Genomic DNA, 27,146 nt, shown 5'->3' on the forward strand with positions numbered 1-27,146 from the left:
AATCAGAGTTCTTAATTAATAAATGAATGCTTGGTCTGGTCTTTATCAGTTTACTTTCTTTCATCAGATACAGAAAGGAACTTGGTACAGGGGTGTGTGACTGCAAGGCATGAAGTGTGAACTTAGCCTTTCATCTCCCAACAAAGGGACAACTGGGAGTTGTTGATCTGAAGGCAGGTGTCTCTGATAAAGACAGACTCTGCACACCTTCACAGAACAAAGGACCCATAAACCGGCACTTAATTTTAGCCGGCTATTTACATGTATCAGAGACTTACCTCTTATGTCCCCTAATTCCCTTAAAATTTCATCATGTGGAACAAGCTGCCAGAGGAAGTGGTTGAAGCAGATTCAATAAAAAGGTATAGGGATAGGAAAGGTTTTGAGGGATGAGGGTCAAGTGCTGGCAAATGGGACTAACTTGGATGGGCATCTTGGTTGGCATGGACCAGATGGGCAGAGAGGCCTGTTTGCACGTTGTGTAATTCTGATTCTGATATTTGTATTCTTAGCTTAAGGTGAAAGGGAAAGGTTTAACAGGGGGTGAGGGATGACTTTTTCCACAGAGGATTGTGGGTGTATGGAATATGGTGCCAGAGGAGCCGGTAGAGGCAGGTACAGTTTCAACATTTGGACAGGTCTGTGGATAAGAAAGGTGCCATGGTAGCATAGTGGCTAACACAACATGATTACAGCTCGGCGTCGGACTTCGCAGGTTTGAATTCAATTCTGGCATCCTCTCTAAGGAATTTGTACATCCTCCCCATGACCACATGGGTTTCCCCTGGGTGCTCTGATTTCCTGCAACGCTGGTCATCGTAAATTGTCCTGTGATGAGGCTAGAGTTAAATAGGTGGGTTGCTGGGTGGGGCCTGTTCTGTGCTGTATTGCTAAATAAAAACAAAAAGGTTTAGAGGAATATGGGACAAACACAGGTAAATGAGACTAGCTTGGCTAGGGAAATGTGTTGGCATGGCCATGTTGAGCGTAAGGGCTTGTTTCTGTGCTGCATAACTCTGGCTCTTAATGGTTTTCCAGAAGATATTGGCTATTGACTTTCATGACAGACCCAGAGCTGAAGGTAGAGCATATAGAATTGAGATCAGTTTTATTGAGCTTTTAGAAGTTGGTTGAGGCAGGATGCAGAATTAATGGGCAGTACATTGATAGGCCGGATGACTAGAGGGATTCTGCAAGTTTTTGTATTGGGGTCATAACTATTCACTGTAATTGAATACTGCTCAGAGCTATCCTAGAGTGCTGATTCACTCATCCTTCAGTTGAACGTTCAAAGATTTGTCCTCAATGCACTGGATTAAAAAGCTATCTGTTGGGGTTGTGTGTGTTGTTGCAGGAACCTGGATGTCCTCTCTGCTGCTGCTGTCTGGGCAATCCGGGTGTAAATGTTTGCCCTCCTCAGGTACTCTATGAAGGTGAATCATCCACAGTGTGGTGTGGCGAGATTACCTGTATGGGCAGATCAGTCATCATTGAAATGCGGCTCTCAGGGCTATGTCCTGCACTGCTGCTTGGGATAGAAATTTGTCCTCCATCTCTTTATCACCATCTCTCAGTTTGGGAGAGCTGTGCTGCCAAATGCAGATGTGGGGTTTGAAGACATAAGACATAGGAGCAGATTTAGGCCATTTGCCCCATTGAGTCATCTCTGCTATTTATATGATCATGGCAGTGATGATCGAATGGCAGATCCATTCTCCTGCTTTCTTTCCATAACTTGTGGTGCCCCGATGAATCAAGAATTTATCAACTTCTGTGTTAAGTATACCCAATGATTTCACCAGTGTATGTGGCAATAAATTCCACAGATTCATCACCTTCTAGCTAAAGAAATTCTTCTTCCTCTCTATTGTAAAGAGATGTCCTTTTATTCTGAGGCTGTGCCCGCTGATCCTAGACTTCCCCCAAAATTGGACACATCCTCTTCCACGTCCACTCTGGTGAAGCCACAATACAGGGCTACTTGCATGTCAAACACCATAGGCAGCAAGTAATAGACAGACCTAAGTGGTCCCGCAACCAACGGATCAGATCTAAGCTCTGTAATCCTGGCACGTCCAGCCTTGGTGGTGGGCCATCAAACAAACTCACTGGGAGGAGGAAGCTCCACAAATATCCCCATCCTCAATTATAGAGGAGCTCAGTGCACCTGTGCAAAAGATAAGACTGAGGCATTTGCAACTACCTTCATTCAGAAGTGCCGAGTAGATGATCCAGCTCATCCTCCTCCAGTAGTCCCCAGCATCCCAGATGTCAGTATGCTGCCAATCCGATTCACTCCATGTGGTGTCAAGAAATGACTGAAAGAACTGGGTACTGCAACGGCTATGGGCCCAGACAAAACCCTGGCAGTAGTCTTGAAGATTTGTGCTCCAGAACTTGACATATGACTAACCAAGCTGTTCCAGTACAGCTACAACACCAGCAGCTACCCGGCAATGTGGAAAATTACCCAGGTATGTCCTGTGCACAAAAAACAGGGCAAGTCCAATCCAGCCAATTACAGCCCTATCAGTCTACTGTCAATTATCAGCAAAGTAATGGAAGGGGTCATCAATTGTGCTATCATGCAGCACCTTCTGGACAATAACCTGCTTATGGGTACCCAGTTTGAGTTCCATCATGGCCACTCACCACCTGACCTCATCACCTCCTTGGTCCAAACATGGACCAAAGAACTAATTATCAGAGGTGAGGTGAGAGTGATAGCTCTCTATATCAAAGGCAGCATTTGACAGAGTATGGCATCAAGATGCCCTGGCTAAAATTGAGTCAATGGGAATTGGGAGGAACCCTCCACTGGTTGGAATCATACCTGACACAAAGGAAGATGGCTGTGGTTGTTGGAGGCCAATCATCACATCCTCAGGACATCCTGCAGAAGTTCCTCAGGGAAGTATCCTAGGACCAACCATCTTTAGCGGCTTCATCAATGACCTTCCTTCCGTCGTAAGGTCAGAACTGGGGATGTTCTCAGATGACTGCACAATGTTCTGCACCATTCGTGACTCCTCAAATAGAAAAGCAATTCATACACAAATGCAGCAGGACCTGGAAAAGTAGCAAATAACATTCGAGTCACACAAGTGCCAGGCAATGACCATCTGCCACAAGAGAGGCTTGACATTCAGTGGCATCACCATCCCTGAATCCCCTATGATCAACATCCTGAGGGTTATTGTTGACAGGATACTCAACTGGTGTAGCCACGTAAACACCGTGGCTACCAGAGCAGGTCAAAGGCGAGGAATCCTGCAGCGTGTAACTCATCTCTTGACTTCCCAAAGCCTCTCCACCATCTACAAGGCTCAGGTCAGGATTGTAGTGGAATACTCGCCTGGATGAACGCAGCTCCATCAATGCTAAAAATGCTTGACATCATCCAGTATAAGGCAGTCCACTTGATTGGTACCCCTTCCAGTCCCTCCACCATTGATAAATAGTTGCAGCAGTATATACCATCTACAATATGCACTGCAATAACACGCTAATGTTCCTAAGGTAGCACCTTCCAGACCCACCACTACTATAATCAAGAACAGCAGATACCTGGGAACACCATTTGGAAATCCCCCTCGAAGTCACTCACCATCCTGACTTGGAAACATATTGCTGTTCCTTCATTGTCGCTGGGTCAAAATCTTGGAATTCCCTCCCTAACAGGACTGTGGGTGTACCCATACCTCAGGGACTGAAGCGGTTCAAGAAGGCAGCTCATCACCACCTTCTCTAGGGCAACCAGGGATGGGCAATAAATGCTGGCTTAGCTGGGGGCGCCCATGTCCCATAAGTGAATAATTTTTAAAATAAGCTCTATCTAGGCCTTTCACTATTTGGTAAGTTTCATTGCGTTCCTTTCCCCCCCCCCCCATTCTCAGCTCCAGTGAGTATAGCTGCTTATATCATTGCTGTTGGAATGGAAGTCAGCGATTCTTGGCACCACGTAGAACATATACTATAGAACAGTACAGCAGAAGAACAGGCCCCTTGGCCCACTCTGTTGTGCCAAACTAACTAAATTAGTAATTAAAAACCGAATTAAGTTAGTCCCTCCTGCTGACACAATGGCCATAACTCTCCATTTTCTGTACGTTCACATTTTCCCATGTTCCAGCATCCGTCCTTTTTTGTGCACTCCCATTGCTGCCCCTTGTTTTCTACTGTCAAGCTTCTGTACAGCCTAATAGGCTAATGTGTCAAGTAGTATATTGATTTGTGCAGGTTTAAAAATGGTGTGGTAGGTTTTGATGATTCACTTCTATTTTTTTTGCATTTCAGGTCCAGGGAAAGCTCCATCACTGGGATCAGGATTTCACACCAACCTTGGGAAAGAATCACGCACACAATCTTTACAGAATGGTAAATCAAAAACAGCATTGAGCTCTAAGTTAGTGGGAGGCAGCCTACTTGTAAGCTGATATGTGTCTCTGCCTGCTTATTTGTTCCGGAACAGCTCACTGGAGGTTTCAGGAGATTCGGGTTGTTAATTGTTGCGCTGATTGTGGTGCCTTGGAGTTACTTCACCAGCCTTGCTGGTGCCCTTCACTCTGTCTGCAGCCTGCAGGCTCCTTCTCACCCTCGCTCTCAGACTAACGAGATCCCTGGATTTAAGAGGTGCTGATCTGTGCTGCAGGATTGTTAATATAGGCTCTGTACTGCAGTGATGAATAGTGAACCCCATTTTGCACAGCAAAGATGAGCTTTAAAATAGTTTGCATATTCTTCAGTGTATTTCATATCTTATTGGTTTCATGCAGCAGCATTACTTGAATGTGTTCTGTTCTTTATGTATTCTGAATTGATGGCTGTTTCAGTTTTTTCCATTTTGCAGATCTATCATGTTGAGCAGAATCAGGTTTATTATCACTGACATATGTCATGAAATTTGTTGTTACATTACAGTACATTAAAAATACAATAAGCTACAAAAGCAGTGTAAAAGACATTTGATGAGATGGGCCAGTCAGAAATTTGATGATGGGGGAAGTGTACAGGCTCCTGCTGGTATTGAGGTGAGCAGGACATATCCTCACTTACGATTTAGTAACACCTGTCAGTTTTCTCAATCAAAGCATTGGTGAAATTTGGAACTTATTCTCCCTACAGGTTATAGGGATTGAGGTCAATCAAACCATTAAAACTGAGCTTGATAGGTTAGGGGAGAAATTAATTTTATGGAGAAGGTAGAACAGAAAATTAAAATGGAATTGAAATGCAGCTCATCCCTGCTGAACTCAGTGGATGGTAAAACTTCCTAAAGTAATTTATTGTTCAAGGAATTGGTACTGCAGTAAGGCTGTGCTGATTTTAATCATAGTTTTCACCAGTAGCCCCAGGCCTTGTCTGCAAGAGTGGAATAACCTGTAAAGTTGAGTGTTAATTGTGTGTCCACTCACAATGATGGGTTTTGGGATAACTCTTGCTATGGGTCAGGATGTCTATGGAAATAGTGTCGTAGCTTTTGCCCAATGGGAAATGTAGCATCTCCAGATCTACAAGCTCTGTAAACAACAATGTAATCATGACTAAAGGAATAAAGTGCTACGGAATGAAGAGTGCAGCACCCCCTCGGCATGCTCCCTGCCCCTGATGCAGTGCCCACTCTGGTACCACTTAATTCTGATAGCACATTGTTGCTCCTCCCACATTAGGTGAGTTTTCTGCCTCTTAAATGTTGTCAATGTATCTGATTCCACAAAGGCAAGTAGCACATTCCAGATATCAACCACTCTCTGTGTAAAAACAAGCTTTACATTTATATCCCATTTAAGTAATAAACACAAGAAATTCTTTAGATGCTAGAAATCTAGAGCAACACACAAAATGCTGGCAGATCTCAGCAGGTCAGGCAACAACTATGGAGAGGAATAAAGAGTTGACATTTCAGGCCACTACCCTTCATTAGGACTGTAAAGGAAAGGGGGAGAAGCCCAAATGAGATGGTGGGGAGGGGGAGGAGTAGGAATATAAACTGGCAGGTATTGAGCACATGGTCGAAGAGACTGAGAGCAGCAGAGATTAGAGGGGGAACGTTTAAAGTTGGTGGTGTTTGTGAAAGGGTGGAGACTGATTGACAGGTGGTGGCAACTACATATGATTCACAGACTCCAGTAAAACCTCAGCAATAAAGTTTTATTACAGATAGAATGGAGGGTATGTGGAACGTGATGCTAAGGGTGATGGTAGAGGCAGGGCAACATTAGGGCAAGTTAAAGAACTCTCAGGCACATAGGTGAAAGAAAAATGGAGGGCTATGTAGGAGGGAAAGGTTGGAGTGGGCTGAAGGGCCTGTACTGTGCTGTAATATTCTATGTCCTGTGAGGACAATGGTGAATTTGCCAGTGGTCAGTTCTGCTCGTTCCTTGGTCCTCAAGTTCCTGCATTATCAGCAGTACTGATCGGTGTGAAGTTTTCCCCTATTTTGTTTAATTTCTGATCAACTTATTTCCATTTATAAATAGAAAATTCAGGCAGTAAGTGGCCAAATCCTTGAGCATCTGAAAGGAGGTTGATGCTTGCAAAGTGTCACTTGATAAATCTTGCCAATTATGTTCTTTTGTGTTTGTTTGGCAGCGTTGTCTGTGAGGCGGAGCCATCTGCCAGTAGAAAACTGACAGGGGAATAAAACGTGTCATCTCCATTCTCCTGATGCACATTATGAACATTGACAATTCTCTGGAGTGATGTCAGGACGTACATGTGGCACAGAACTTTTGTATAATAACTATAAATGACTTTTCCCACAATGGGAAGGATGTAATTGCTTTGGAGAGAGAGCAGAGGAGATTCATCAGGTGGTTCCCTGGAGTGGTAGGCTTTAGTTATGGGGAAATATTGGATAGGATGGATTTGTCTTTCCTGCAGTGCAGGAACGGAGAGGTGTTGAAGTATGAGATTGAGAGGTATTAGAATGAAAATCTTCAGAGAGTTCTGGACTTGTATCCTGAGATCTCTTTGTACATCTATGTTCCTTAAGGTCCTGCTGTTTATTGTATGCTTATAAAAAGGTATGTCAAAAACAGATAAAACAGCAATGTGCAAGCTATACAGCTAAAACATAATGCAACTGGGCAAAAAGGCTGGCATGAATGAGATGGGCTGAAGAGTCTGTTTCCATGTTGTATCACTCTGACTCTGACATGAATAATCTCATCACCAATGGGTCATGTCAGGACATTGTCAGTCTGAGTGTGTTTGTGTATAACTCCAAATGCATCTATCTCCTTGACTATGGTGGGGTCCAAAGTGTGAATACTGAAGACAAAGCCTCTGTAGTTGCAGCTGTGTAAAACTGGTTAGACCGCACTTGGGGTATTGTGTTTAGCTGTGGCTGCCTCATTGTAAGAACAATGTGGAATCCTTAGGGTGCAGAGGAAATTTACCAGGCTGCTTCCTGGATTGGAGAGCATGTCTTATGAGAATAGGCTGAGTGGGCTAGGGCTTTTCTCTTTGGAGTGAAGGAGGGTGAGAAGTAACTTGATAGAGGTGTACAAGAGAAGAGGAATACCTGCAATGGACAGTCAAGAGTGGTAGGTGAATGGAACTTACCACCTTGGGTGCTGGTAGAGGCAGATACATCAGGAATATTTAAGAGACTCTTAGATAGGCACATGGAGGATAGAAAATTCGAGGGCAATGTGGGAGGGAAGGGTTAGGTTGATACTAGAGTATGTTAAAAGGTAGGCACAACATTGTAGGCCAAACGGCATGTACAGTGCTGTTGTGTTGTATGTTCTATCACCAAACCTGGCTTTCAGCACGGTTGACTCCGTTATAATGCAATTAAAATCAAGCCAAAGACAAAATATGGACACTGGAAATCTAAATTAAAAGCTGTGGAGCAAGAATTTACATTTCAAAGCAATAACCTTATATCAGATTATTCATTTTAAGATGGCAGGGACCCAAATATCCATGCCAATTCCCAGATGAGCAACCCCAGCACTCCTAGTTCCTTGTAACCCTACAGCTTGTTCTCTCATGCCTGCCATCAACTCCCTTTTGTTTCTTTTGCCATGTACCTAAATTGCAGGGTAATTCATTATAGCCAATTAACCTTCACCAGCACATCCATGCATGTAGAGGGAAGCTGGAGTATTTAGCAGAAAGGCACACAGTTACAGGGAGAGTGTTCAGATTTCATAGATAAAGCATCGAGGGTTAGGGTTGAAATTGGCGCCTGGAGCTGAGAGTCCACACTGTTAACTGCTCTGCCTCAATGATCTGAAGTCTTAACTCAGTCTATCCACTTCTGTCTTACCAGATCATGTTCAAAGGTACATTTAATGTCAGAGAAATGTATACAATATACATCTCGAAATGCTTTTTCTTTGCAAACATCCATGAAAACAGAGGAGTGCCCGCACAGAATGAATGACAGTTAAATGTTAGAACCCCAAAGTCCCCCCCCCCCCCAGCGTGTAAGCAGCAGCAAGCAACAGTACCCCGCCCCCCCAACTGGCAATAAAAAGCCAGCGGCACCCACCACTGAGCGTTCAAACGTGAGCAAAGCAACAGCAAAGACACAGACTTGCAGTATCCCAAAGACTACTTGTTCACCTGGTATACGACATACCGGTTGAACATCCCTAATAAGGGAGAAAGGGATGTCTCCATTTCACAGAGAGGGGAGACATAACAAACAACTTGCTGGTTTACGATGTTACAAGTCCGTTACGTTGCTTTTTCTGAGCTCAGTGCCCAAAGATCTTGGGTCTCTGGGCATACACAGCCAGAGATCTTCTGTCTCCAATGACACACCGATCTCCTGTAGAGGCACCGACCTCCAATTTCTCCCTCCCCGTCTCCAGAGCCACGAAATATTGGTCCTCCAAAGGCGAGGGAAGCTCTTAGGCTGAGCCCTTGGTGTGCCGAACAACTGCCATTTGTGAAACCCAGAGAGCAGGTCCCATTCCTGCAAAGAACCATACACAGCATGTAACTCCAGGTCGAGGTCTTCAAAAGAACCCTGAAAGGGAAACCTAGAGATAATAAAGATGGAAATTGAGCTGTTTCTGAAGATGCAAGCAAAGGAGTTGCCATCAGGTGCCATTAATCCTCCTTATGTCCTTCTTCGAGTTCTGGCTGTGGTCCTGGACGTGTGCCCTCTAGAATGAGCTGCACCTCTTCAAACTGTTCCAGTCGGAATCAGATTTATTATCACTGAGTAATGACATGAAATTGTTTTGTGGCACCAGTATAGTGCAAAGACAAAAATCAAAAACGTTATAAAAAATAAATTGTGCAAAGAAATAAAGACAAGATTCTACTGACACTGGAAATCTTGAACAATGTGCACACAAAATGCTGGAAGAACTCAGCAGGTCAGACAGCATCTGTGGAAGGAAATAAACAGTCAACGTTTTGGGCTGAAGACTCTTCATCGGCACTTGGACCAGTATATGTGAGGTGGTTTCTCTCAGCACGAGTTACTTTCAGAGCAGATGTAAGCAGCAGCAAGGTTGAAAAGACCTCGGGGATCGGACAAGGTGACTCGGAGGTGTGTGGACTGAAGGATGATTCAATTTGGTAGACTAGGAAGGAAAAAGACATACATTTCAGGTTTTTCAATGTGCTTAACGTTGGAAGATTTGGACATATGGGGGCATTCTAATGTGGAGCTCTCTCATTGGGTTCACACATTTCCTGACACGGGATTGTGGATAATAGCAGGTTTGAGTTCACTGTGTTTACATTAGTGGTTGGGTTGGGCATGATAAGGAATTTCTTGTTCTCGTGTTTAGGCTGGTTTGGTTTGATTGGGGTCTGGCCAGGTTTTAATTTTTTTTCTTGAGCAGGTTGCTATTTGTGTCCCTGGAGTTGTAAACAATGTGGTTCAACATCCTACCTGACCAGTTTCTGGATTTTTTATAGGGCTCTTCAATAGCTAAGTTTTCTTTTTCTTCAGAAAAATGAATATTAAAAACATGCCCTTACACCTTTTTTTGTTGCTTTTAAAAGCTGACAGTTGGCATTATGTGACATGCTGTTGACAGCCACAGGAATATCCCAGTTCTCCACAGCCTTATTGGATGTGAATTGTTGTCGTCAGTGTTGGGTTACTTAAATGCGGAGTAAGCTGTAGTGCTTGTTCAATGATTCAATTTCATATCAGGGAACGTATACAGTCTGAAATTCTTGTTCTCCGCGGACATCCACAAAACAGAAAATAACCCGAAGAATAAATGACAGAAGCATCAGAACTCCAAAGCCCACCCTCCCACATGCACTAGGAGCACCAAAAACATCGACCCTTCCCCCCCACTTACACCAGCTGGTGTACTGACACCCCCTCCCCAATCATGTAAGAGAGACCTCGATCCAGAGGCCATCAAAAACTACGGTCCATCCCAACACTTCAGTATCTCAGGCAAGCTCTGTCTCACTAGTGACGCAGAGGAAGATCCTGCAATGATGATGAGAGTGGGAGACTGGCAGCTCGCTGTTTCGATGTTATAATCTTCTGTGTTGCTCCTCCGAATCTGCTAGCTTGAGGACCGTCAGGCTGTCACTCACCTTCAAAGTGAATTGCTCGGGTACGGGGGCCTTCTTCTGACAGCGGTGTACACCACCTCTTGTCTTAATGTTTATCTCCCGCGACCCTTCAGTCAGTGACGTGAACGAGGTACAGGGTTGTCCACGGGACTGCACCCCAAAGGCACATGTCCTCCAGGCCGCACCTGCAGGTATCGAGTCCAAGAACCGAAGGCCTAGTGCTCATGGAGGACCAGTTTGAGCTGCAGCCGTAGATTGCAGACTCCCAACAGGATCCCAGCCACCTTGAAAAGAAAAGGACAAGAGGAAAGAAAAATAGGCTGTTTTAAGGACGAACTGGAAGAAGTCGCCTAGGTCTGCAGAAACCTCTGGCACCATCTTTTCTAGCTGCTCCCACAGAAGAAACTTGAGCAGAAGACACTCAAATGCATCACTAGATAAAAGATGAGCTTTATTTATCACATGTACATTGAAACATAGTGAGATGTGTTGTTTACATCAATTACCATCACAGACTAAGGATATGCTAGGGCAGGGGTCGGCAACGTTTACCACTGAAAGAGCCAATATGGACCCATTCCCCACAGAAAAGAAAACACTGGGAGCCACAAAATGAAATAACACTGCATACAACGGGTTTTTTTTTGCCTTTATGCTATGTATAAACAAACTATAATGTGTTGCATTTATGAAATTGATGAACTCCTGCAGAGAAAACGAAATTACATTTCTGCATGCAACAAAAACATTTTGAACTCCGAAAAAAAGAAGTTGGGTTGAAGGTTACTCCATAGTTAGCCTACCTTGGATCGAAGAATTAAAAGAATGCGCGCACTGGCGGGTGTCAGGCATTGGCAGTTGTGATGTATGTTAATAGCGATAAAAAAACACGTTGTAGCGGTGTGCTACACGCAGCGCTAAAATAAAGACTGCAGTCAAAGGTAACTTTATTCGAACTAAACAGCCTTGCTTTAAAGCCTCCCTCAACCCGTCCCCGTGGGCGCGGATGCTCCAAAAGACACGTACTCACAAACCCCCGTAGGCTATCTCTCTTAGCCGGAACGGTGGCTAATTGTGAGCCGGTTCGGATGTGCCAGGAAATGGTGTCTCCGCAAAGTTTTCAGATTGTACAAGATCACCATAATCTTCAAATTTCGAATTACATTTCAAAAGCTAACAAACCACGGGGAGCCGCATCACAGAGATCAAAGAGCCACATGTGGCTCTGGAGCCGCAGGTTGCCGAGCTCTGTGCTAGGGTAAACCCGCAAGTGTCACTGTGCTTCTCACGCCAGCATATTATGCCCACAAGTTACTAACCATAACCATACATCTTTGGAATGTGGGAGAAAGAAACACCTGGAAGAAACTCATGAGTGACAAGAAGAACCTGCAAACTCCTTATAGATGGTGCTGGAAATGGAACCCCAATTGCTGATACTGTAGAGCATTGAGTTAGCTGCTTTCTGCCGCATGTTTCAGTACTCATCTGCTTTATCGAGAGAGCACTGTATGGCTGAAGGGGCCACCTTTCAACAGAAACCTTGACTATCTAACTGGGTAATAAGCTGTCCCAAAAGGTAATTTAATGAAGAGCAGTTTATCCTTCTTTAGCCAACAGCAAAAAAAAAGTTTCTGATCACTCCCAAATTGCTATTTTTGCTAGTTTAGTGAATGAAATGGCCTTGCAATTTTCACTACAATTACGTGGTCTACATGGACTTTAGCAAAGCATTTGACAAGGTCCCTCATGAGACACTCATCCAGAAAGTCATGAGGCATGGGATAAGTGGAACCTCGGCTGTTTGGATAAAATATTGGCTTAAAGGAAGAAAGCAGAGGGTAGTTGTGGAAGGAAAGTATTCTGCCTGGAGGTCGGTGACCAGTGGAGTGCCGCAGGGATCTGACCTGGGACCCCTGCTATTTGTGATTTTTATAAATGATCTCGATGTAGAGGTGGAAGGATGGGTGAGTAAGTTTGCGGATGACACAAAGATTGGAAGAGTTGTGGATGGAGCTGTAGGTGGTCGAAGGTTACAAGAGGATATAGACAGGCTGCAGAGTTGGGCAGAAAAATGGCAGATGGAGTTCACTCCGGACAAGTGTGAGGTGATGCATTTTGGAAGGACAAACCAGAAGGCTGAGTACAGGGTTAATGGTCAATTACTGAAGAGTGTGGATGAACAAAGGGACCTTGGGGTTCAAATCCATACATCCCTCAAGGTCACTGCACAGGTTGATAGGGTAGTTAAGAAGGCCTATGGGATGCTAGGCTTCATTAACAGGGGGATTGAATTCTAGAGTAGAGAGGTCATGTTGCAACTGAGACCACACTTACAGTATTGTGTTCAGTTCTGGTCACCTCATTATAGGAAGGATGTGGAAGCTATGGAGAGGATGCAGAGGAGGTTTACTAGGATGTTGCCTGGATTGGAGAACAAGCCATATGAAGTAAGGTTAGCAGAGCTGGGACTTTTCTCTTTGGAGCGTAGAAGAATGAGAGGGGACTTGATAGAGGTCTACAAGATTATGAGAGGCATAGATAGGGTGGATAGTTAGTACCCGTTTCCCAGGGCACCAATAGCAAACACCAGAGGGCAGATGTACAAAATTAAGAGAGGGAAGTTTAGGAGAGACATCAGACCATGAACCTCCACCTGGACCATAGCATCTGGATTGTATTCCTCCCATCTATATACTTACTCAAAACTTCCCTTAAATGCTGAAATCTAACTCACATCTACCACTTCTGCTGGCAGCTCATTTCACACATTCAGCACCCTCTGAGTGAAGTCTGCACTGATGTTATCCTTAAACGTTTCACCTTTCACTCTTAATCTTGCTCAACCTCAGTGGAAAGGCTGCTTGCATTTTCCCTATCTATACCCCTCATAATTTTATATACATCAAATAGTCATAGCGAAGTACAGAACAGAAACAGGCCCTTTGACCCATCTCATCCATGCTGAAACCCTTTACTCCCGTTGACCTGCAGTGGGACCATAGCCCTCCATACCCCCACCATACGTGTACCTATCCAAACTCTCTTAAACCTTGAAATCGAGCTTGTATACACCACTTGGGTTAGCAGCTCATTCCACACACACTCATTCCTCTGTGTGAAGGAATTTCCCCTCATGTTTCTCTTAAACTTCTCACCTTTCACCCTTAACCCACGACCTCTAATTTTAATCTCACTTAATCTCGGTGGAAATATCAAACAGTACCGCAGCATCAAAGCCAAGACCAGCGGGTTATGGGCCAGTTTCTTTCTACAAGTCATTGGACTTACAAATTCAAATGTCTATACATTGTGATGGAGTCATAATGCAAAGATTTTTACTCCTTTGCGCTGTGGGATGGATGCAAGATTTAAATAAATTCAGTTCAAGTCAAATGCAGTCTTAACCTATTCAATCTTTCCTCAGAACCACCAACATCCTTTATAAATTTTCTCTGTACTCTTTCAACTTTGTTTACATCTCTCCTGTAGGTAGGTGACCAGAGCTGTGCACTGTGCTCCAAATTAGGCCTCACCAATGTCTTGTGCAACTTCAACATACCATCCCATCTCCTGTACTCCAAACATTGATTTATGAAGGCCAATGTGCCAGAAGTTTCCTTTATGATCCTATCTGCCTGTGATATCACTTCCAACGAATTATGGACGTATATTCTCGAATCTCTTTGTTCTTCCACACTCCTACAGTTCACTGTGTAAGACCTATCCTGGTTGGTCCTACCGAAGTGCAATATATGCACTAAATTACATCTGCTATTTTTCCAGCTGATCTGAAAGCCATGATGGCCTTCCTCACTGTCCACTACAACCCAATCTTGGTGTCATCAGTTCATTTGTTTCAGATCATTCATGTAGATGACTAACAACAACAGACCCATTACTAATCCCTATGACACCAATCAGAGAGGCAACCATTTACTCCCACTCTGTCTTCTCCCACAAAGCTAATGTCTAATCCAATATACGAACTCATCTTGAATGCTGAGGAACTGAACCTTCTTGACCAACCTTCCTTGTGGGGGCTTTGTCAAACGTCCATGTAGACGGTAGCCACTGCCTTTCCTTCATCCACTTTCCCGGTAACTTCCTCGAAAAATTCTATAAGATTGATTAGACCTACCACACACAAAACCATGCTGACCATCCTTAATTAGTCCATGTTTATCCAAATAGATCCAAGGTATCCAAGGAGACCCTGCTTTTTGGATCCAGAACTAGCTTGCCCATAGAAGGCAAAGGGTTATTGTAAATGGTTAGTATCCTGCATGGAGGTCTGTGACCAGTGTGTTCTGCAGTGAACTGTTCTGGGACCCCTCCTCTTCCTGATTTTTGTAAATGACCTGGATGAAGAAGTAGAAGGGTGGGTTAGCAAGTTTGCTGATGACACAAAAATTGGAGCTGTTGCAGTTGTCTAGAGGGTTGTCAGAGGTTACAGTGGGACATTGATAAGATGCAGAAGTGGGCTGAAAGGTGGCAATGGAGAAATAACAGTGGCAAGTGGCAGAGAAGTATGAAGTGGTTCATTTTGGTAGGTCAAATTTTGAAGACAGAATATAATATTACTGGTAAGACTCTTGGCAATGTGGAGGATCAGTGCGATGTCTATAGAACCACTCCAAGCTGCTGCACAGGTTGACACTGCTGTTAAGAAGGCATATGGTGTGTTGGCCTTAATCAACCATGGGATTGATTTCAAGAACCATGAGGTAATGTTAATGCTACATAAGACCTGAGACCCCACTTTGAGTACCATGTTCAGTTCTGGCCACCTCATTATAGGAAGGATATGGATGTTATAGAGAGAGAGCAGAGAAGACTTACAAGGATGTTGCCTAAATTGGAGAGTGTGCCTTATGAGAATAGGTTGAGTGAAGAAGTTTTCTGATGACTGCCATAGTTGGATGCATCAGCAAGGGAGATGAGGCTGAGTCCAGGGCTACAGTGGGAAACTTTGTCACATGGTGTGAGCAGAATCATCTGCAGCTTTATGTGAAAAAGACTAAGGAGCTGGCGGTGCACCTGAGGAGGGCTAAGGCATCGGTGACCCCTGTTTCCATCCAAGGGATCAGTGTGGACGTAGTGGAGGACTACAGATACCTGGGGATATGAATTGACAATAAACTGGACTGGTCAAGGAACACTGAGGCTGTCTACAAGAAGGGTCAGAGCCTGAGGAGACTGACGTCCTTTAACATCTGCCGGACGATGCTGAGGATGTTCTACGAGTCTGTGGTGGCCAGTGCTATCATGTTTGCTGTTGTGTGCTGGGGCAGCAGGCTGAGGGTAGCAGACACCAACAGAATCAACAAGCTCATTCGTAAGGCCAGTGATGTTGTTGGGTTGGAACTGGACTCTCTGACGGTGTCTGAAAAGAGGATGCTGTCCAAGTTGCATGCCATCTTGGACAATGTCTCTCATCCACTCCATAATGTACTGGTTAGGCACAGGAATACATTCAACCACAGACTCATTTCACCGAGATGCAACACTGAGCGTCATAGGAAGTCATTCCTGCCTGTGGCCATCAAACTTTACAACTCCTCCCTCGGAGTGTCAGACACCCTGAGCCAATAGGCTGGTCCTGGACTTATTTCCACTTGACATGATTAGCTTATTATTATTTATGGTTTTATATTGCTATATTTCTACACTATTTGTGGTTGGTGCAACTGTAACAAAACCCAATTTCCCTTGGGATCAATAAAGTATGTCTGTCTGTCTGTGAACTTGGCCTTTTCTCCCTGAGGTGACAGAGCATGAGAGGTGACCCGGTAGAGGTGTATAAGATGATGAGAGGCATTGTTGTGTGGGTAATCAGGGGCATTTTCCCAGGGCTGAAACGGCTAACACAAGGGGGCATAGTTTTAAGGTGCTTGGGGGTAGGTACAGGGGGATGTCAAAGGTAAATTATTCACACAGTGGTGGGTATGTGGGCTGCACTGCCAGCGGCGGTGGTAGAGGTGGATACCATAAGGTCTTTTAAGATACTCTTTGATAGGTACATGGAACTTAGCAAAATAAAGGTCTATACAGTTAGGAAATTCTAGGCAGTTTCTAGAGTAGGTTGCATGGCGGGCATAGCATTGTGGGCTGAAGGACATGTAAGTTGAGTTAAGTTGAGGCTGGTTCATTGGCTATATTTAAGAGGAAGTTAGATATGGCCCTTGTGGCTAAAGGGATCAGGGGGTATGGAGAGAAAGCAGGTACAGGGTTCTGAGTTGGATGATCAGCCATGATCATACTGAATGGCGGTGCAGGCTCGAAGGGCCGAATGGCCCACTCCTGCACCTATTTTCTATGTTTCTATGTAATGTGCTGCAGATTTCTTTGTTGTATGTTCAAACACATATATTCAGTCCCTTAGAATATCTTCCAATAACTTTCCCACAACTGACCGGCCTATAATTTCCTGATTTATGTTTAGAACCATTTTTAAACACAAAACAGCATTGTCTATCCTCCAATCCCCTGGTACTTCTATCGCTAGGGATGATTTAAATGTCTCTGCTAGGGCCACGCCAATTTCTGCATTTGCCTCCCGTAGGCTTGGGTAAGTTGTCCGGATAAATTTCTGTTGAGTTTCCCTTTTTGCTTACTATGGCAGGGGTACTTAGTCCAGTTTAAATGGCCATTGTGTGTTCTGCACACCCAGAGTCTCCCAGGGAACTACATCTGTGTGAAGTGCATATTAGGGATCTGGAGCAGCTGCTGGATGGCCTTTGGCTTGCACAGAAGAGTGAGGAGATCATTGATTGGAGTTACAGGGAAGTAGTCATCCTTGAGTTGCAGGAGGCAGTTCGCTGGTGAATGCCAGGAGAAGGAATGGGAAGGCGAATAGCAGTTAGTACAGACACCCCTGTAGCCATTCCACTCAGTAAGTCATTCCACTCTTTAAGAAAGGAGGGAAGCAGCAGAAGGAAATTATAGACCAGTTTGCCTGACCATAGTGGTTGGGAAAATGTTGGAATCAGTTTTTCGGATGAGGTTATGGAGTACTCAGTGACACAGGGTAAGATGGGACAAAGTCAGCATGGTTTCCTTAAGGAAAAATCTTGCCTGATGAGCCTGTTGGAATTCTTTGAGGAGGTTAGAAATAGGATAGTTAAAGAGGGTGTAGTGGATGTTGTGTACTTGGATTTTCAGAAGGTCTTTGACAAGGTGCCACACATGAGGCTGCTTATCAAGTTAAAAGTCCATGTTATTACAGGCAAGTTACTAACATGGTTAGAGCATTGGCTGATTGATAGGAGACAGCAAATGGGAATAAAAGGATCCTTTTCTGGTTGAGTTCCAGTGACTAGTGATGTTCTGCAGGTGTCGGTTTTGGAACTGCTTTTTATGCTGTATATCAATGATTTAGATGGTGGAATAGGTGGCTTTGTTGCCAAGTTTGCAGATGATAGGAAGATTGGTGGAGGTTAAGGTAGTGTTGAGGAAGTAGGTTGAGGCTGCAGAAGGACTAGACAGATTAGGAGAATGGGCAAGACAGTGGCAAATGAAATACAATGTTGGAAAGTGCATGGTCATGCACTTTGGTAGTAGAAACAAATCTGCAGGCTATTTTCTAAATGGAGAGAAAATCCAAAAACTGAGTTGCAAGGAGACTTGGGAGTCCTTGTGCAGAACACCCTAAAGGTTAACTTGCAGGTTGTGACAGTGGTGAAGAAAGCAAATGCAATGTTTGCATTCATTTCAAGAAGTCTGGAATACAAGAGCAAGGATATGATGCTGAGGCTTTATAAGACACTGGTGAGGCCTCACCTTGAGTATTGTGAACAGTTTTGGGCACGGAAAAGATGTGCTGGTATCGGAGATGGTTCAGGGGACGTTCACAAGGGTATTCTGGGAATGAGAGGGTTATCATATGAGGAACCTTTGATGGCTCTTGGCTTGTACTCACTGGCTGAGGAGCGATCTCATTGAAACCTTTCAAATGTTGAAAGGCCCAGACAGAGTAGATGTGGAATGAATGTGGGGGAGTCTAAGACAAGAGGGCACAGCCTCAAGATATAGGGGTGCCCAATTAAACAGATGTGTAGAAATTTCTCTAGCCAGAGGGTGGTGAATTTTGTGGAAATTGTTACTATATGCATCTGCGGAGGCCAGGTTATTGGGTGTATTTAAGGCAGAGATTGATAGGTTCTTGATTGGCCATGGCATCAAAGGTTGTGGGGTGAAGGTCAGGGAGTGGGGCTGAGGGGGAGAAAGGATCAGCCGTGATTGAATGGCGGAGCAGACCTGATGGGCCAAATGGCCTAATTCATCTATTTCTTATCGTCTGATTTGTCTCAGGATAGAGTACACCTCCTCTGTAATCTATACAAGGTCCATGAAGTTGATGTCACTTTGCCTCACTTCTTAGAGGCTCTGTCTCCCGAGTAAATGCGGATGCAAAAAAATATTATCTAAGATCACCCCCGATCTGTTTTGGCTCCACACATGGATTACCATTCTGATATCCCAGAGGACCAAATTTGTCCCTTGCAGTTCTTTTGCTGTTAGCATATTTGTAGAGTCCCATGGGATTTTCTTTCATCTTGTTTGCTAGAGCAACTTCATGCCTTCTTTTAGCCCTCTTGATTTATTTCTTAAGTGTTCTCTTGCATTTCTTATACTCCATAAGCACCTTATTTATTCCTACCTGCCTATACCTGCTATGCATCTATTTTCTCTTAACCAGAGCCTCAATATCTCTTGAAAATCAAGGTTCCCTACACTTCTTATTTTGACAGGTGCAAACAAGCTTTGTACTCTCAAATATTCACTTTTGAAGGCCTCCTACTTGCGAAGTACACCTTTGCAAGAAAGCAACCTGTACCAATCCACACTTACCAGATCATTTCTGATACCATCAAAATTGACCTTTCTCCAATTTAGAATCTCAACCCGCAAACTACGGTTGACCTTCAATAATCCAACTACCTGTAATCTGGTTCCTTCGATAATCAGGCACTGATTTCAAATTTCCCGGGCCACTGTACCAATCTGCTGCACATTGATTCAGTTGCGCTAGATCTGTTCACGTCTTGGCCTACTCTTGTAAGCACAGACAGGCAATTCCTGCTTGTTTTCCTGCATTTATTAATATCATTTGCGTGAGGCATGGCTGCCTGGCACCCGCTCGTCTTACCCACCAGTGGTGGGGGAGCTGGCACGCGCTGGGTCGGTCCGCCTTCTCGCCCGCCTGCCGGCAGTCGCACACTGCTCTCCGGCGTCACCCAGCCAGCGCTCTGTTCTCTTCTGCCTACGACCTCAGATCAGATGTGGTGACCCACTGAATTTAAGCATATTACTAAGTGGAGGAAAAGAAACTTCCCTCAGTAACTGCAAGTAAAGAGGGAAGAGCCCAGTGCCGAATCACTGGCCACCTGGCAGTCGCGTGAAATGTGGCGGATAGAAGATCTCTTTTCTCCGATTCTGCTTCTGCTCACCCAGATGTGCTGCCACCATTATCAACAGTTTTTGAAGAAACTGTTGTGCCAGTTTCAGCACCAGTTCCTGATGCTTCACTCATTTTTCAAGTTGAAGATGTTGATGATCCTGATAACCCCACACTTGCAGACATGTGACTTTGCCTGAAGGTATATTAAACGTCTCACTTTAGAAGTGGAAGTGCTCAACTGTTCTGTATAAGTTAATTCCTGTACATTTGCCTGTACCCTTTATTTTATCTGTGCCTGTACAATGTTACTTTATTAAAATTTCACTTGCTAATCATTTAATATTTCTGTTGCATTATTATCTAACATACTGATTTACATGATATTTTAAAGGTATGATGAGGTGGTTAGCTATTGCTTAATGTGATCCTTCTGTAATTCGGCATTTTCACTAATCTGGCACTCCTCAATCCCAGTGGTGCCAGATTATAGAAGGTCGACCTGTAATGGCATTGTGGTATTAAATGCAAAGTGTTCCCCTGAACAAGCTTCTGTTACCTGCCTTGTCTGGTTCCCTCATTGCAGATCCAGTATCATGTACTCCCTTGTTGGGACTTGTAGGTACTGATGAAGGAAACTTCCCTGAACACATTTGTCAAACTCTATCCCATCTAGTCCTTTTACAGTACTGGAGTCCAAACTAATATGTGGAAAGTTAAAATCACCTCCTGTAACAACCTTGTGTTTCTTGCAGCAGTCTGCAAGCTTGCTGCAAATTTGATCCTTTAAATCCTGCAGACTGTTTTGTGGTCTATAATGTAGCCCTATTAACGTGGGCATACCTTTTTCATTTCTCGGTTCCACCCATAAAGCCTTACTAGACGAGTTCTACAGCCTGTCCTGATGGAGCACTGCTGAGTCATTTTACCTAATCAGTAGTGGCACCCCTTCTCCTTTAATCCCTCCTGCTCTGCCACGTCTAAAACAACAGAGCACCAGAATATTGAGCTGGCAGTCCTGCTCCTCCTGCAACTGAGTCTCACTAATGGCTATGATGCCATAATTCCAGATGTTGATCCACGCCTTGAGTTCATCTGCCTTTTCTATGATGATACTTGCATTGAACTAAATGCAGCTCAGGAGACTAGTGGCACCATGCTGAACCTTTTGATTCCTGACTGATTGGATCTTATGAACCTCTGTTTCCACAACCCCTCGACTATCTGTTCTGGCACTCAGGTTCCCATCCCCCTGCAAGTCTCTCCTCTTTATTCTCCTTCTCCTTCAGGGAATAAAGTTCTAAATTATTCACCCTTCCCTTATAAGTCAGGTCCTTAAGCCCCAGCAACATCCTTGTAAATTTTCTCTGCACTCTTTCAGTCTTATTTGCATCTTTCCTATCAACAATGTACAAAACCGCACATCCACTCCAAATTAGACCTCACCAACATCTTATACAATTTCAACGTAACATCCCATCTCCTTTACTCAGTGTGATGATTTATGAAGGCCAATATGCCAAAAGCTCTTTACAACCCTATCTACCTGTGCCACCACTTCCAAGGAATTGTGCATCTGTATTCCCAGATCCCTCTGATTTGTTGTACTCCTCAGTGCCCTACTGTTCACTGTGTGTATGTCCTATCCTGGTTTTAGTAAGTCTACCCCAATAGCAACACCTCACACTTCTGCATTAAATTCCATCTGCCATTTTTCTAGCTGGTCCAGATTCCGCTACAAGCTTTGGCAATCTTCCTCGCTGTCCACTACATCCCCAATCTTGATGTCATTTGCAAATTTGCTGATTCAGTTGACCATATTATTACTTGGATCATTGATGCATGTAACGGAGAGCAATGGAGCCAACACTGATCCCTGCGGCACACCACTAGTCACAGGCTACCACCATTTTCTGGCTTCTCCCACAAAGCCAACATCCAATCCAATTTATCACCTAGTCTTGTATGTCAAGTGACTGACCCTTGACCAACCTCCCATCTGGGACTTTGTGAAAGGTCTTGCTAAAGTCCATGTAGACAATATCCACTGCCTTGCCTTCATCAGTTTTCCTGGTAACCTTGAAAAACGAAGATCGGTTAGATATACTTACCAAGCACAAAACAGCGTTGACTATCCCTGATCAGTTCCTGTCTGGTCCTTTTAGACTATCATTGAATAACTTACTGCTGATGTCAGGGTCACTGGCCTATTATTTCCTGGCTTATTCTTAGAGCCTTTCTTAAATAATGGAACAACATTAGCTATCCTCCAATCTCTTGGCACCTCATCCTTGGTTAAGGATGTTTTAAATGCCACTGCTAAGGCCCCTTCAGTTTCTGCACTGGTCTCCCACAAAGTCTGAGGGGCATCTTGTAAGGTCATGGGGCTTTATCTACCCTAATTTGCCTCAAGGCAGCAAGCATCTCCTCTCCTGCAATCTGTAGAGGGTGCATGTCTTCTGTGCTGTTATATTTTTGCCTCTCTTCTATAGACTGTATGTCTTCCGAGTAAATACAGATACAGAAAATCCATTTCAGATTTGTTTTACAATGTTTTGTGCTCATATGTGTTTGAGCATTTCAGATTTACAGTGTGATTGAATACGTATGTGTTTCACAATTCATGATTTGGAGCATAAACTGCATAAAAGAATGGTCTTGGTGTGAAAGACAGCAAGCTGAATTTTGAACAGAAGATATTTGTGGACTTAACTGCCATATCAGTATTTCTGAGATTATTTACATGGCTCAGAAATCTATCTGAAATTATCCCTGCTCATGAAAGCAGTTGCTTATCCAGGAGCTCAGCAAGTCGAGCAGCATTTGTTGAGGAAAATGAATCATTGACAATTCCATTGAAACTCTGAACCTGCTTTTAATATGGAGTCGGTCAGGGCCAGTGAAGCAACTAGTTTGTTAAGTTGAATGAGGTTATAAGGAAGGGTAGAAGAGGCAATGATGGTTCCAAAGAGTCAATACGGCAGTTGCATATCCTGAGGGTGCACTCAGCTTTGCTATTGGAACAAATCCAAACTGAATCTATTGGCAATGTTCACTGGCATGCAACTTCACAACAAAACTGGTGCACCTCCAGCATACTCCAACTGGTTTTTCTAAATTCATTTTGTTCATCTCTGACAAGGTGAGCAATAAACAAGACTTTTATACTACTGTAAAAGGAGGGCAACAAAATGCTAGTAGGTTAATTGGCTACAGTAAATGATCCTTGCGCTAGGTAAGTGGCAAAGCAAAGAAAGTGCGGATAATGACAGTGAATGTAACTGATGGGATTGCTCTGCTGCTGGGTGGTGTGGACAGACTGTGGCTGATATCCTGAGTTCTCATCCTCATCTTCTTTCTTACAATACCATCGTAAGAAAGAACATAGGGCCATAAATCACAGAAGCAGAATTAGCTCATTTGACCCATCGAGTCTGCACTGCCATTTGATCATGTCTGATGGATTTTCCCCTCTTAACCCTATTCTGCCTTCTCCGTATAACCTTTGATGCCCTTACCAATCAAACCTCCACTTTTGAATATATCCAATGACTTGGCCTCATAGCTGTCTGTGGCAGTGAATTCCACAAATTAACCACTCTCTGCCAAAAGAAATTCCTCCTCATCTCTGTTCTAAAGGGATGTCCTTCCATTCTGAGGCTGTGCCTCTGGTTCTAGATTCCCCACTGCAGGAACCATCCTCTCCACATCCGCTCTATTTAGGCTTTTCAATTTTCGGTAGGTTTCAATAAGATCCCACCTCCCACTCATTCTTCTAAATTCCAGAGTTCAGGCAAAGGGCCTTATTCCCTGCTGTATAACTCCTGGTTGGTTACTTGACTCCTGCAATTTAGAGGAGCCACTTATCCAAACCAGAACATCTTTGGGAAGTGGAAGGAAATCAGAGAGTCACGGGAAATTGTATGATCATGTGGAGAATGTGCAAAGTTCGTGTATACTGCACCAAAGGCCACAATTCAGCCCAGTGAGGCATCTTCATTCTGCACCACTGTTTTACCTATCTGTTAACTAAGAACCACTCAATACTTTTGCAATAGCATGAACTAATTTTCATCTTTGTTTACAACTTAGGCAGACAGGAGGGCTCTACAACAGGTAGTTAAAATTGCTCAGTGCATCACTGACACCATCCTACCCACCATCAAGGATATAGATGGAGAAAGGTGCTGGAAAAAGGGCTAGTAGCATCATGAAAGATTCCACCCACCCTGCTAATAGACTGTTTACCACACTGCCGGCAGGGAAGAAGCTACAAAGTATCTAGGCCAGGACCACTGGACTCAAAAACAGTTCTTTACCAAGCTGTCAAGCTGATCCACGCCTCCACCCATTAACACACTGCACTACATACACATCACCTAGTGTCACTTTATGTACATAGGGTCAGTCTATCAAAAACACAAGGAAATCTGCTGATGCTGGAAATCCAAAGCAAAACATGCAAACTGCTGGAGGAATTCAGCAGGCCAGATAGCATCTAAGAAAAAGAGTAAACTGTCGACATTTGGGCTGAGACCCTTCCTCATGACTGCATTTTATGTGTATTTCTCTCTACGGTTTAGAACAGTTACTTGTACATTGTTTTATGCTTGTGCTTTTTTGTGGTTTTATTGTGTTCTTTATGTTTGATCTTTTTTTTAATGTTGCATTGATCTAGAGTAACAATCAAATAGCCTATTGTGCGGATAACAATGTAAAGGAGGTTTTGTTCTCCTTTATACTTGTACTGAAGTATGAGAATAAACAATCTTGAATCCAGACTGTTAAATCAATGCCAGCTTAGAGCCATCATGTCGTGCCTTTTGACACTTTATTTCCTTCTGATAAAACACTGCCCTGGTCTTACTACAGCTCCTCGGGGAAGTGGCTGTCAGAAGTGACGCCCTTGAATGTAGAAGCATGGTAAACACGCCGGTATTAAAGTGGATTCCTGCAGGGTTGCGCTTCCCTAACGTCCAGTCACAGGAAAATAGACTGGATAACATGCGTCTGTCTGGGGTCCTATGGAGTATGCAGACCTCTCCTTCACATGTTCTACCAGTCTGTTATTGCCAGTGCAATCTTCTATGCAGTGGTGTGCTTTGGCAATGGCATCAACACGGGTGATCTAACTGGCTCAATAAACTGATTATAAAGGCTGGCTGTGATGTAGGAATCAAACTGGACACAGTGGAGGCTGTGGTAGAACGAAGAGTCCTATTGAAAATCCTGGCAATTCTGGACAATGTTTCTCACCCTCTGCATGCCACCTTGGCTGAACAGAGGGACACTTCCAGTAGTAGACGAAGACGACTGCGCTGATCTAAAGAGCTCTATATGAGGTCATTCTTGCCCTCAGCCATTAGACTTTATAATAAGGCAACCTACAGCTGGGGAAATGGTGACCCTCTCGTGTTGACGATAACTAAGATAACTTTTTTATTCTTCTCTTCTAATATTTGTATTCTTGTATATCTGTGCACTTGCAATGCTACTGTGACTCTGTAACTTCCTTTGGGATCAATAAGGTATCGATCTACCTGTATGAACCAGTGGGTGATGAGGGACTGTTGCACACTTGTCCTGCCCAAAACGCGGCTTTAAGGCGCCATTCCAGACTTGGCCATTGAGCTATTTGCTAATCTCCTGTTGGGTAGACAGAAATGCTGCAACCTCTGGTAAGACTTGTGGAAGAGAATGTGTTTATCTACATCAATAACAACTGGTATGTGAATGCCTCAGTAGTAATGGCCAACTGCTCACTGCAGAAAGAGTTTTAAATGATGAAGTGCAGGCCCTTCTACTTACTGAGGGAGTTCCGTGACATTGTGATTGTTGCTGTTTATTACACCCCCCCGACTCCGTGCTGGGTGCTGGGAAGTGCTGCAGAAACTCTACAGTGCAATCTGCAACCATGAAGCCACTCATCCCGATGTTGTTGGTGGCTGCAATCATACCAACTTAAAAACAGTCCTGTCAGAATTCTGCTGCATGTTAACTTCACAACCAGAGAAGGGAATATACTTGACTGGGTTTATACCAACATTCGTAGAGCCTACAAGGCTATATCCCCTGCCCTCACCTTGGATGTTTAGACTACATATCCATCTTGCTGATCTTTGCATACAGACCACTGGTTGAACGAGTCAAACCAATTGACAGAGAGATCAGGACCTTGCCATAAGGTGCCACCTTAGCATTGTAGGACCATTACGAAAACACAGACAGGAGCATATTCAGGAAAGTGACTACCTACAATTGTCACATCAACGTGATGAATATTCAGGATCGGTGACTGGCTACACAGAAAAGTGCAGAGAGGGCATTACTGTGATTAAACACTACACTGCCAGGGCAAACCAGAAACCGTGGCTGACTGCAGAGGCTTGTGCAATACCTTAGGGATCTGGATGCTGCTTTTAGATCAGGACAGGACAACTCTGTCAGCAAGAGCTGTGCTCTCCCGTGCCATCAGGGAGGCAAAGCGCACAGAAAATCTATAGGCATCTTTGTGATGCCAGGGACACGTGTTGTACGAGGCATGGTAATTAAACCATAACAGATTACATGTCCACCCTGCCCATCACCTACAGCGATATCTCCTTTCCTGATAGACTGAATGCTTTTTATGCAGGGTTTGACCAATTGAATGATGTGACATTGAGGATAGCCCCCTCTTCCTGAGGAACAGGCACACTTGACTGGTTGCAGCCAAGGTGAGGAGGATCCTAGCCAGGGTAAACCCATGCAAAGCTGTAGGCCTGGTAACATACCTGGTCAGGTCTGCTAACAGAGGTTGCAGACATCTTTAATATCTCTCTGAAACAGTCCATTGTCCTGCCAGGCTTCAAGACAGCCACCATCATTCTGTTGCCCAAGAGAGCAATAGTAATTGGCCTAAATGATTGGCCAGTGGCACTGACTTCAACGCTCATGAGGTGCTTAGAATGGCTAGTAATTGTATAAAATCTCAATTTCCAACTACATTTCATTTCATTGGACACTTTCCAGTTTGCCAACCAGTCCACTGATGATGTCATAGCCTCAACTCTTCACTCCTTCCTGTCTCACCTAGCAAACAATGCCTCATATGCCAGGGTGTTGTTCAGCGATATGTTGTTCATCCATCCCACAATCTCTTTGACCCATTACCATCAGCAATGAGGTACAAAAGCATCAGGATTGGGACTGCCAGACTGGGTAACAGCTTCTTCCCTCGGGCTTTGAGACTAAT

General features: G+C 44.1%; 1 protein-coding gene across 1 annotated transcript in view; it reads left to right on the forward strand.

The window, feature by feature from the left end:
• Window positions 1-27,146, forward strand: part of brf1b (BRF1 RNA polymerase III transcription initiation factor subunit b) — a 454,941-nt gene that overhangs the window by 63,260 nt on the left and 364,535 nt on the right. Inside the window, exon 2 of the mRNA XM_059960793.1 lies at window positions 4,297-4,377. Coding sequence (XP_059816776.1) covers window positions 4,297-4,377 — 81 coding nt within the window. The remainder of the gene's footprint in view (window positions 1-4,296; window positions 4,378-27,146) is intronic.

Source organism: Hypanus sabinus, chromosome 2 (assembly GCF_030144855.1).
Source record: "Hypanus sabinus isolate sHypSab1 chromosome 2, sHypSab1.hap1, whole genome shotgun sequence".
NCBI classification, from domain to species: domain Eukaryota; kingdom Metazoa; phylum Chordata; class Chondrichthyes; order Myliobatiformes; family Dasyatidae; genus Hypanus; species Hypanus sabinus.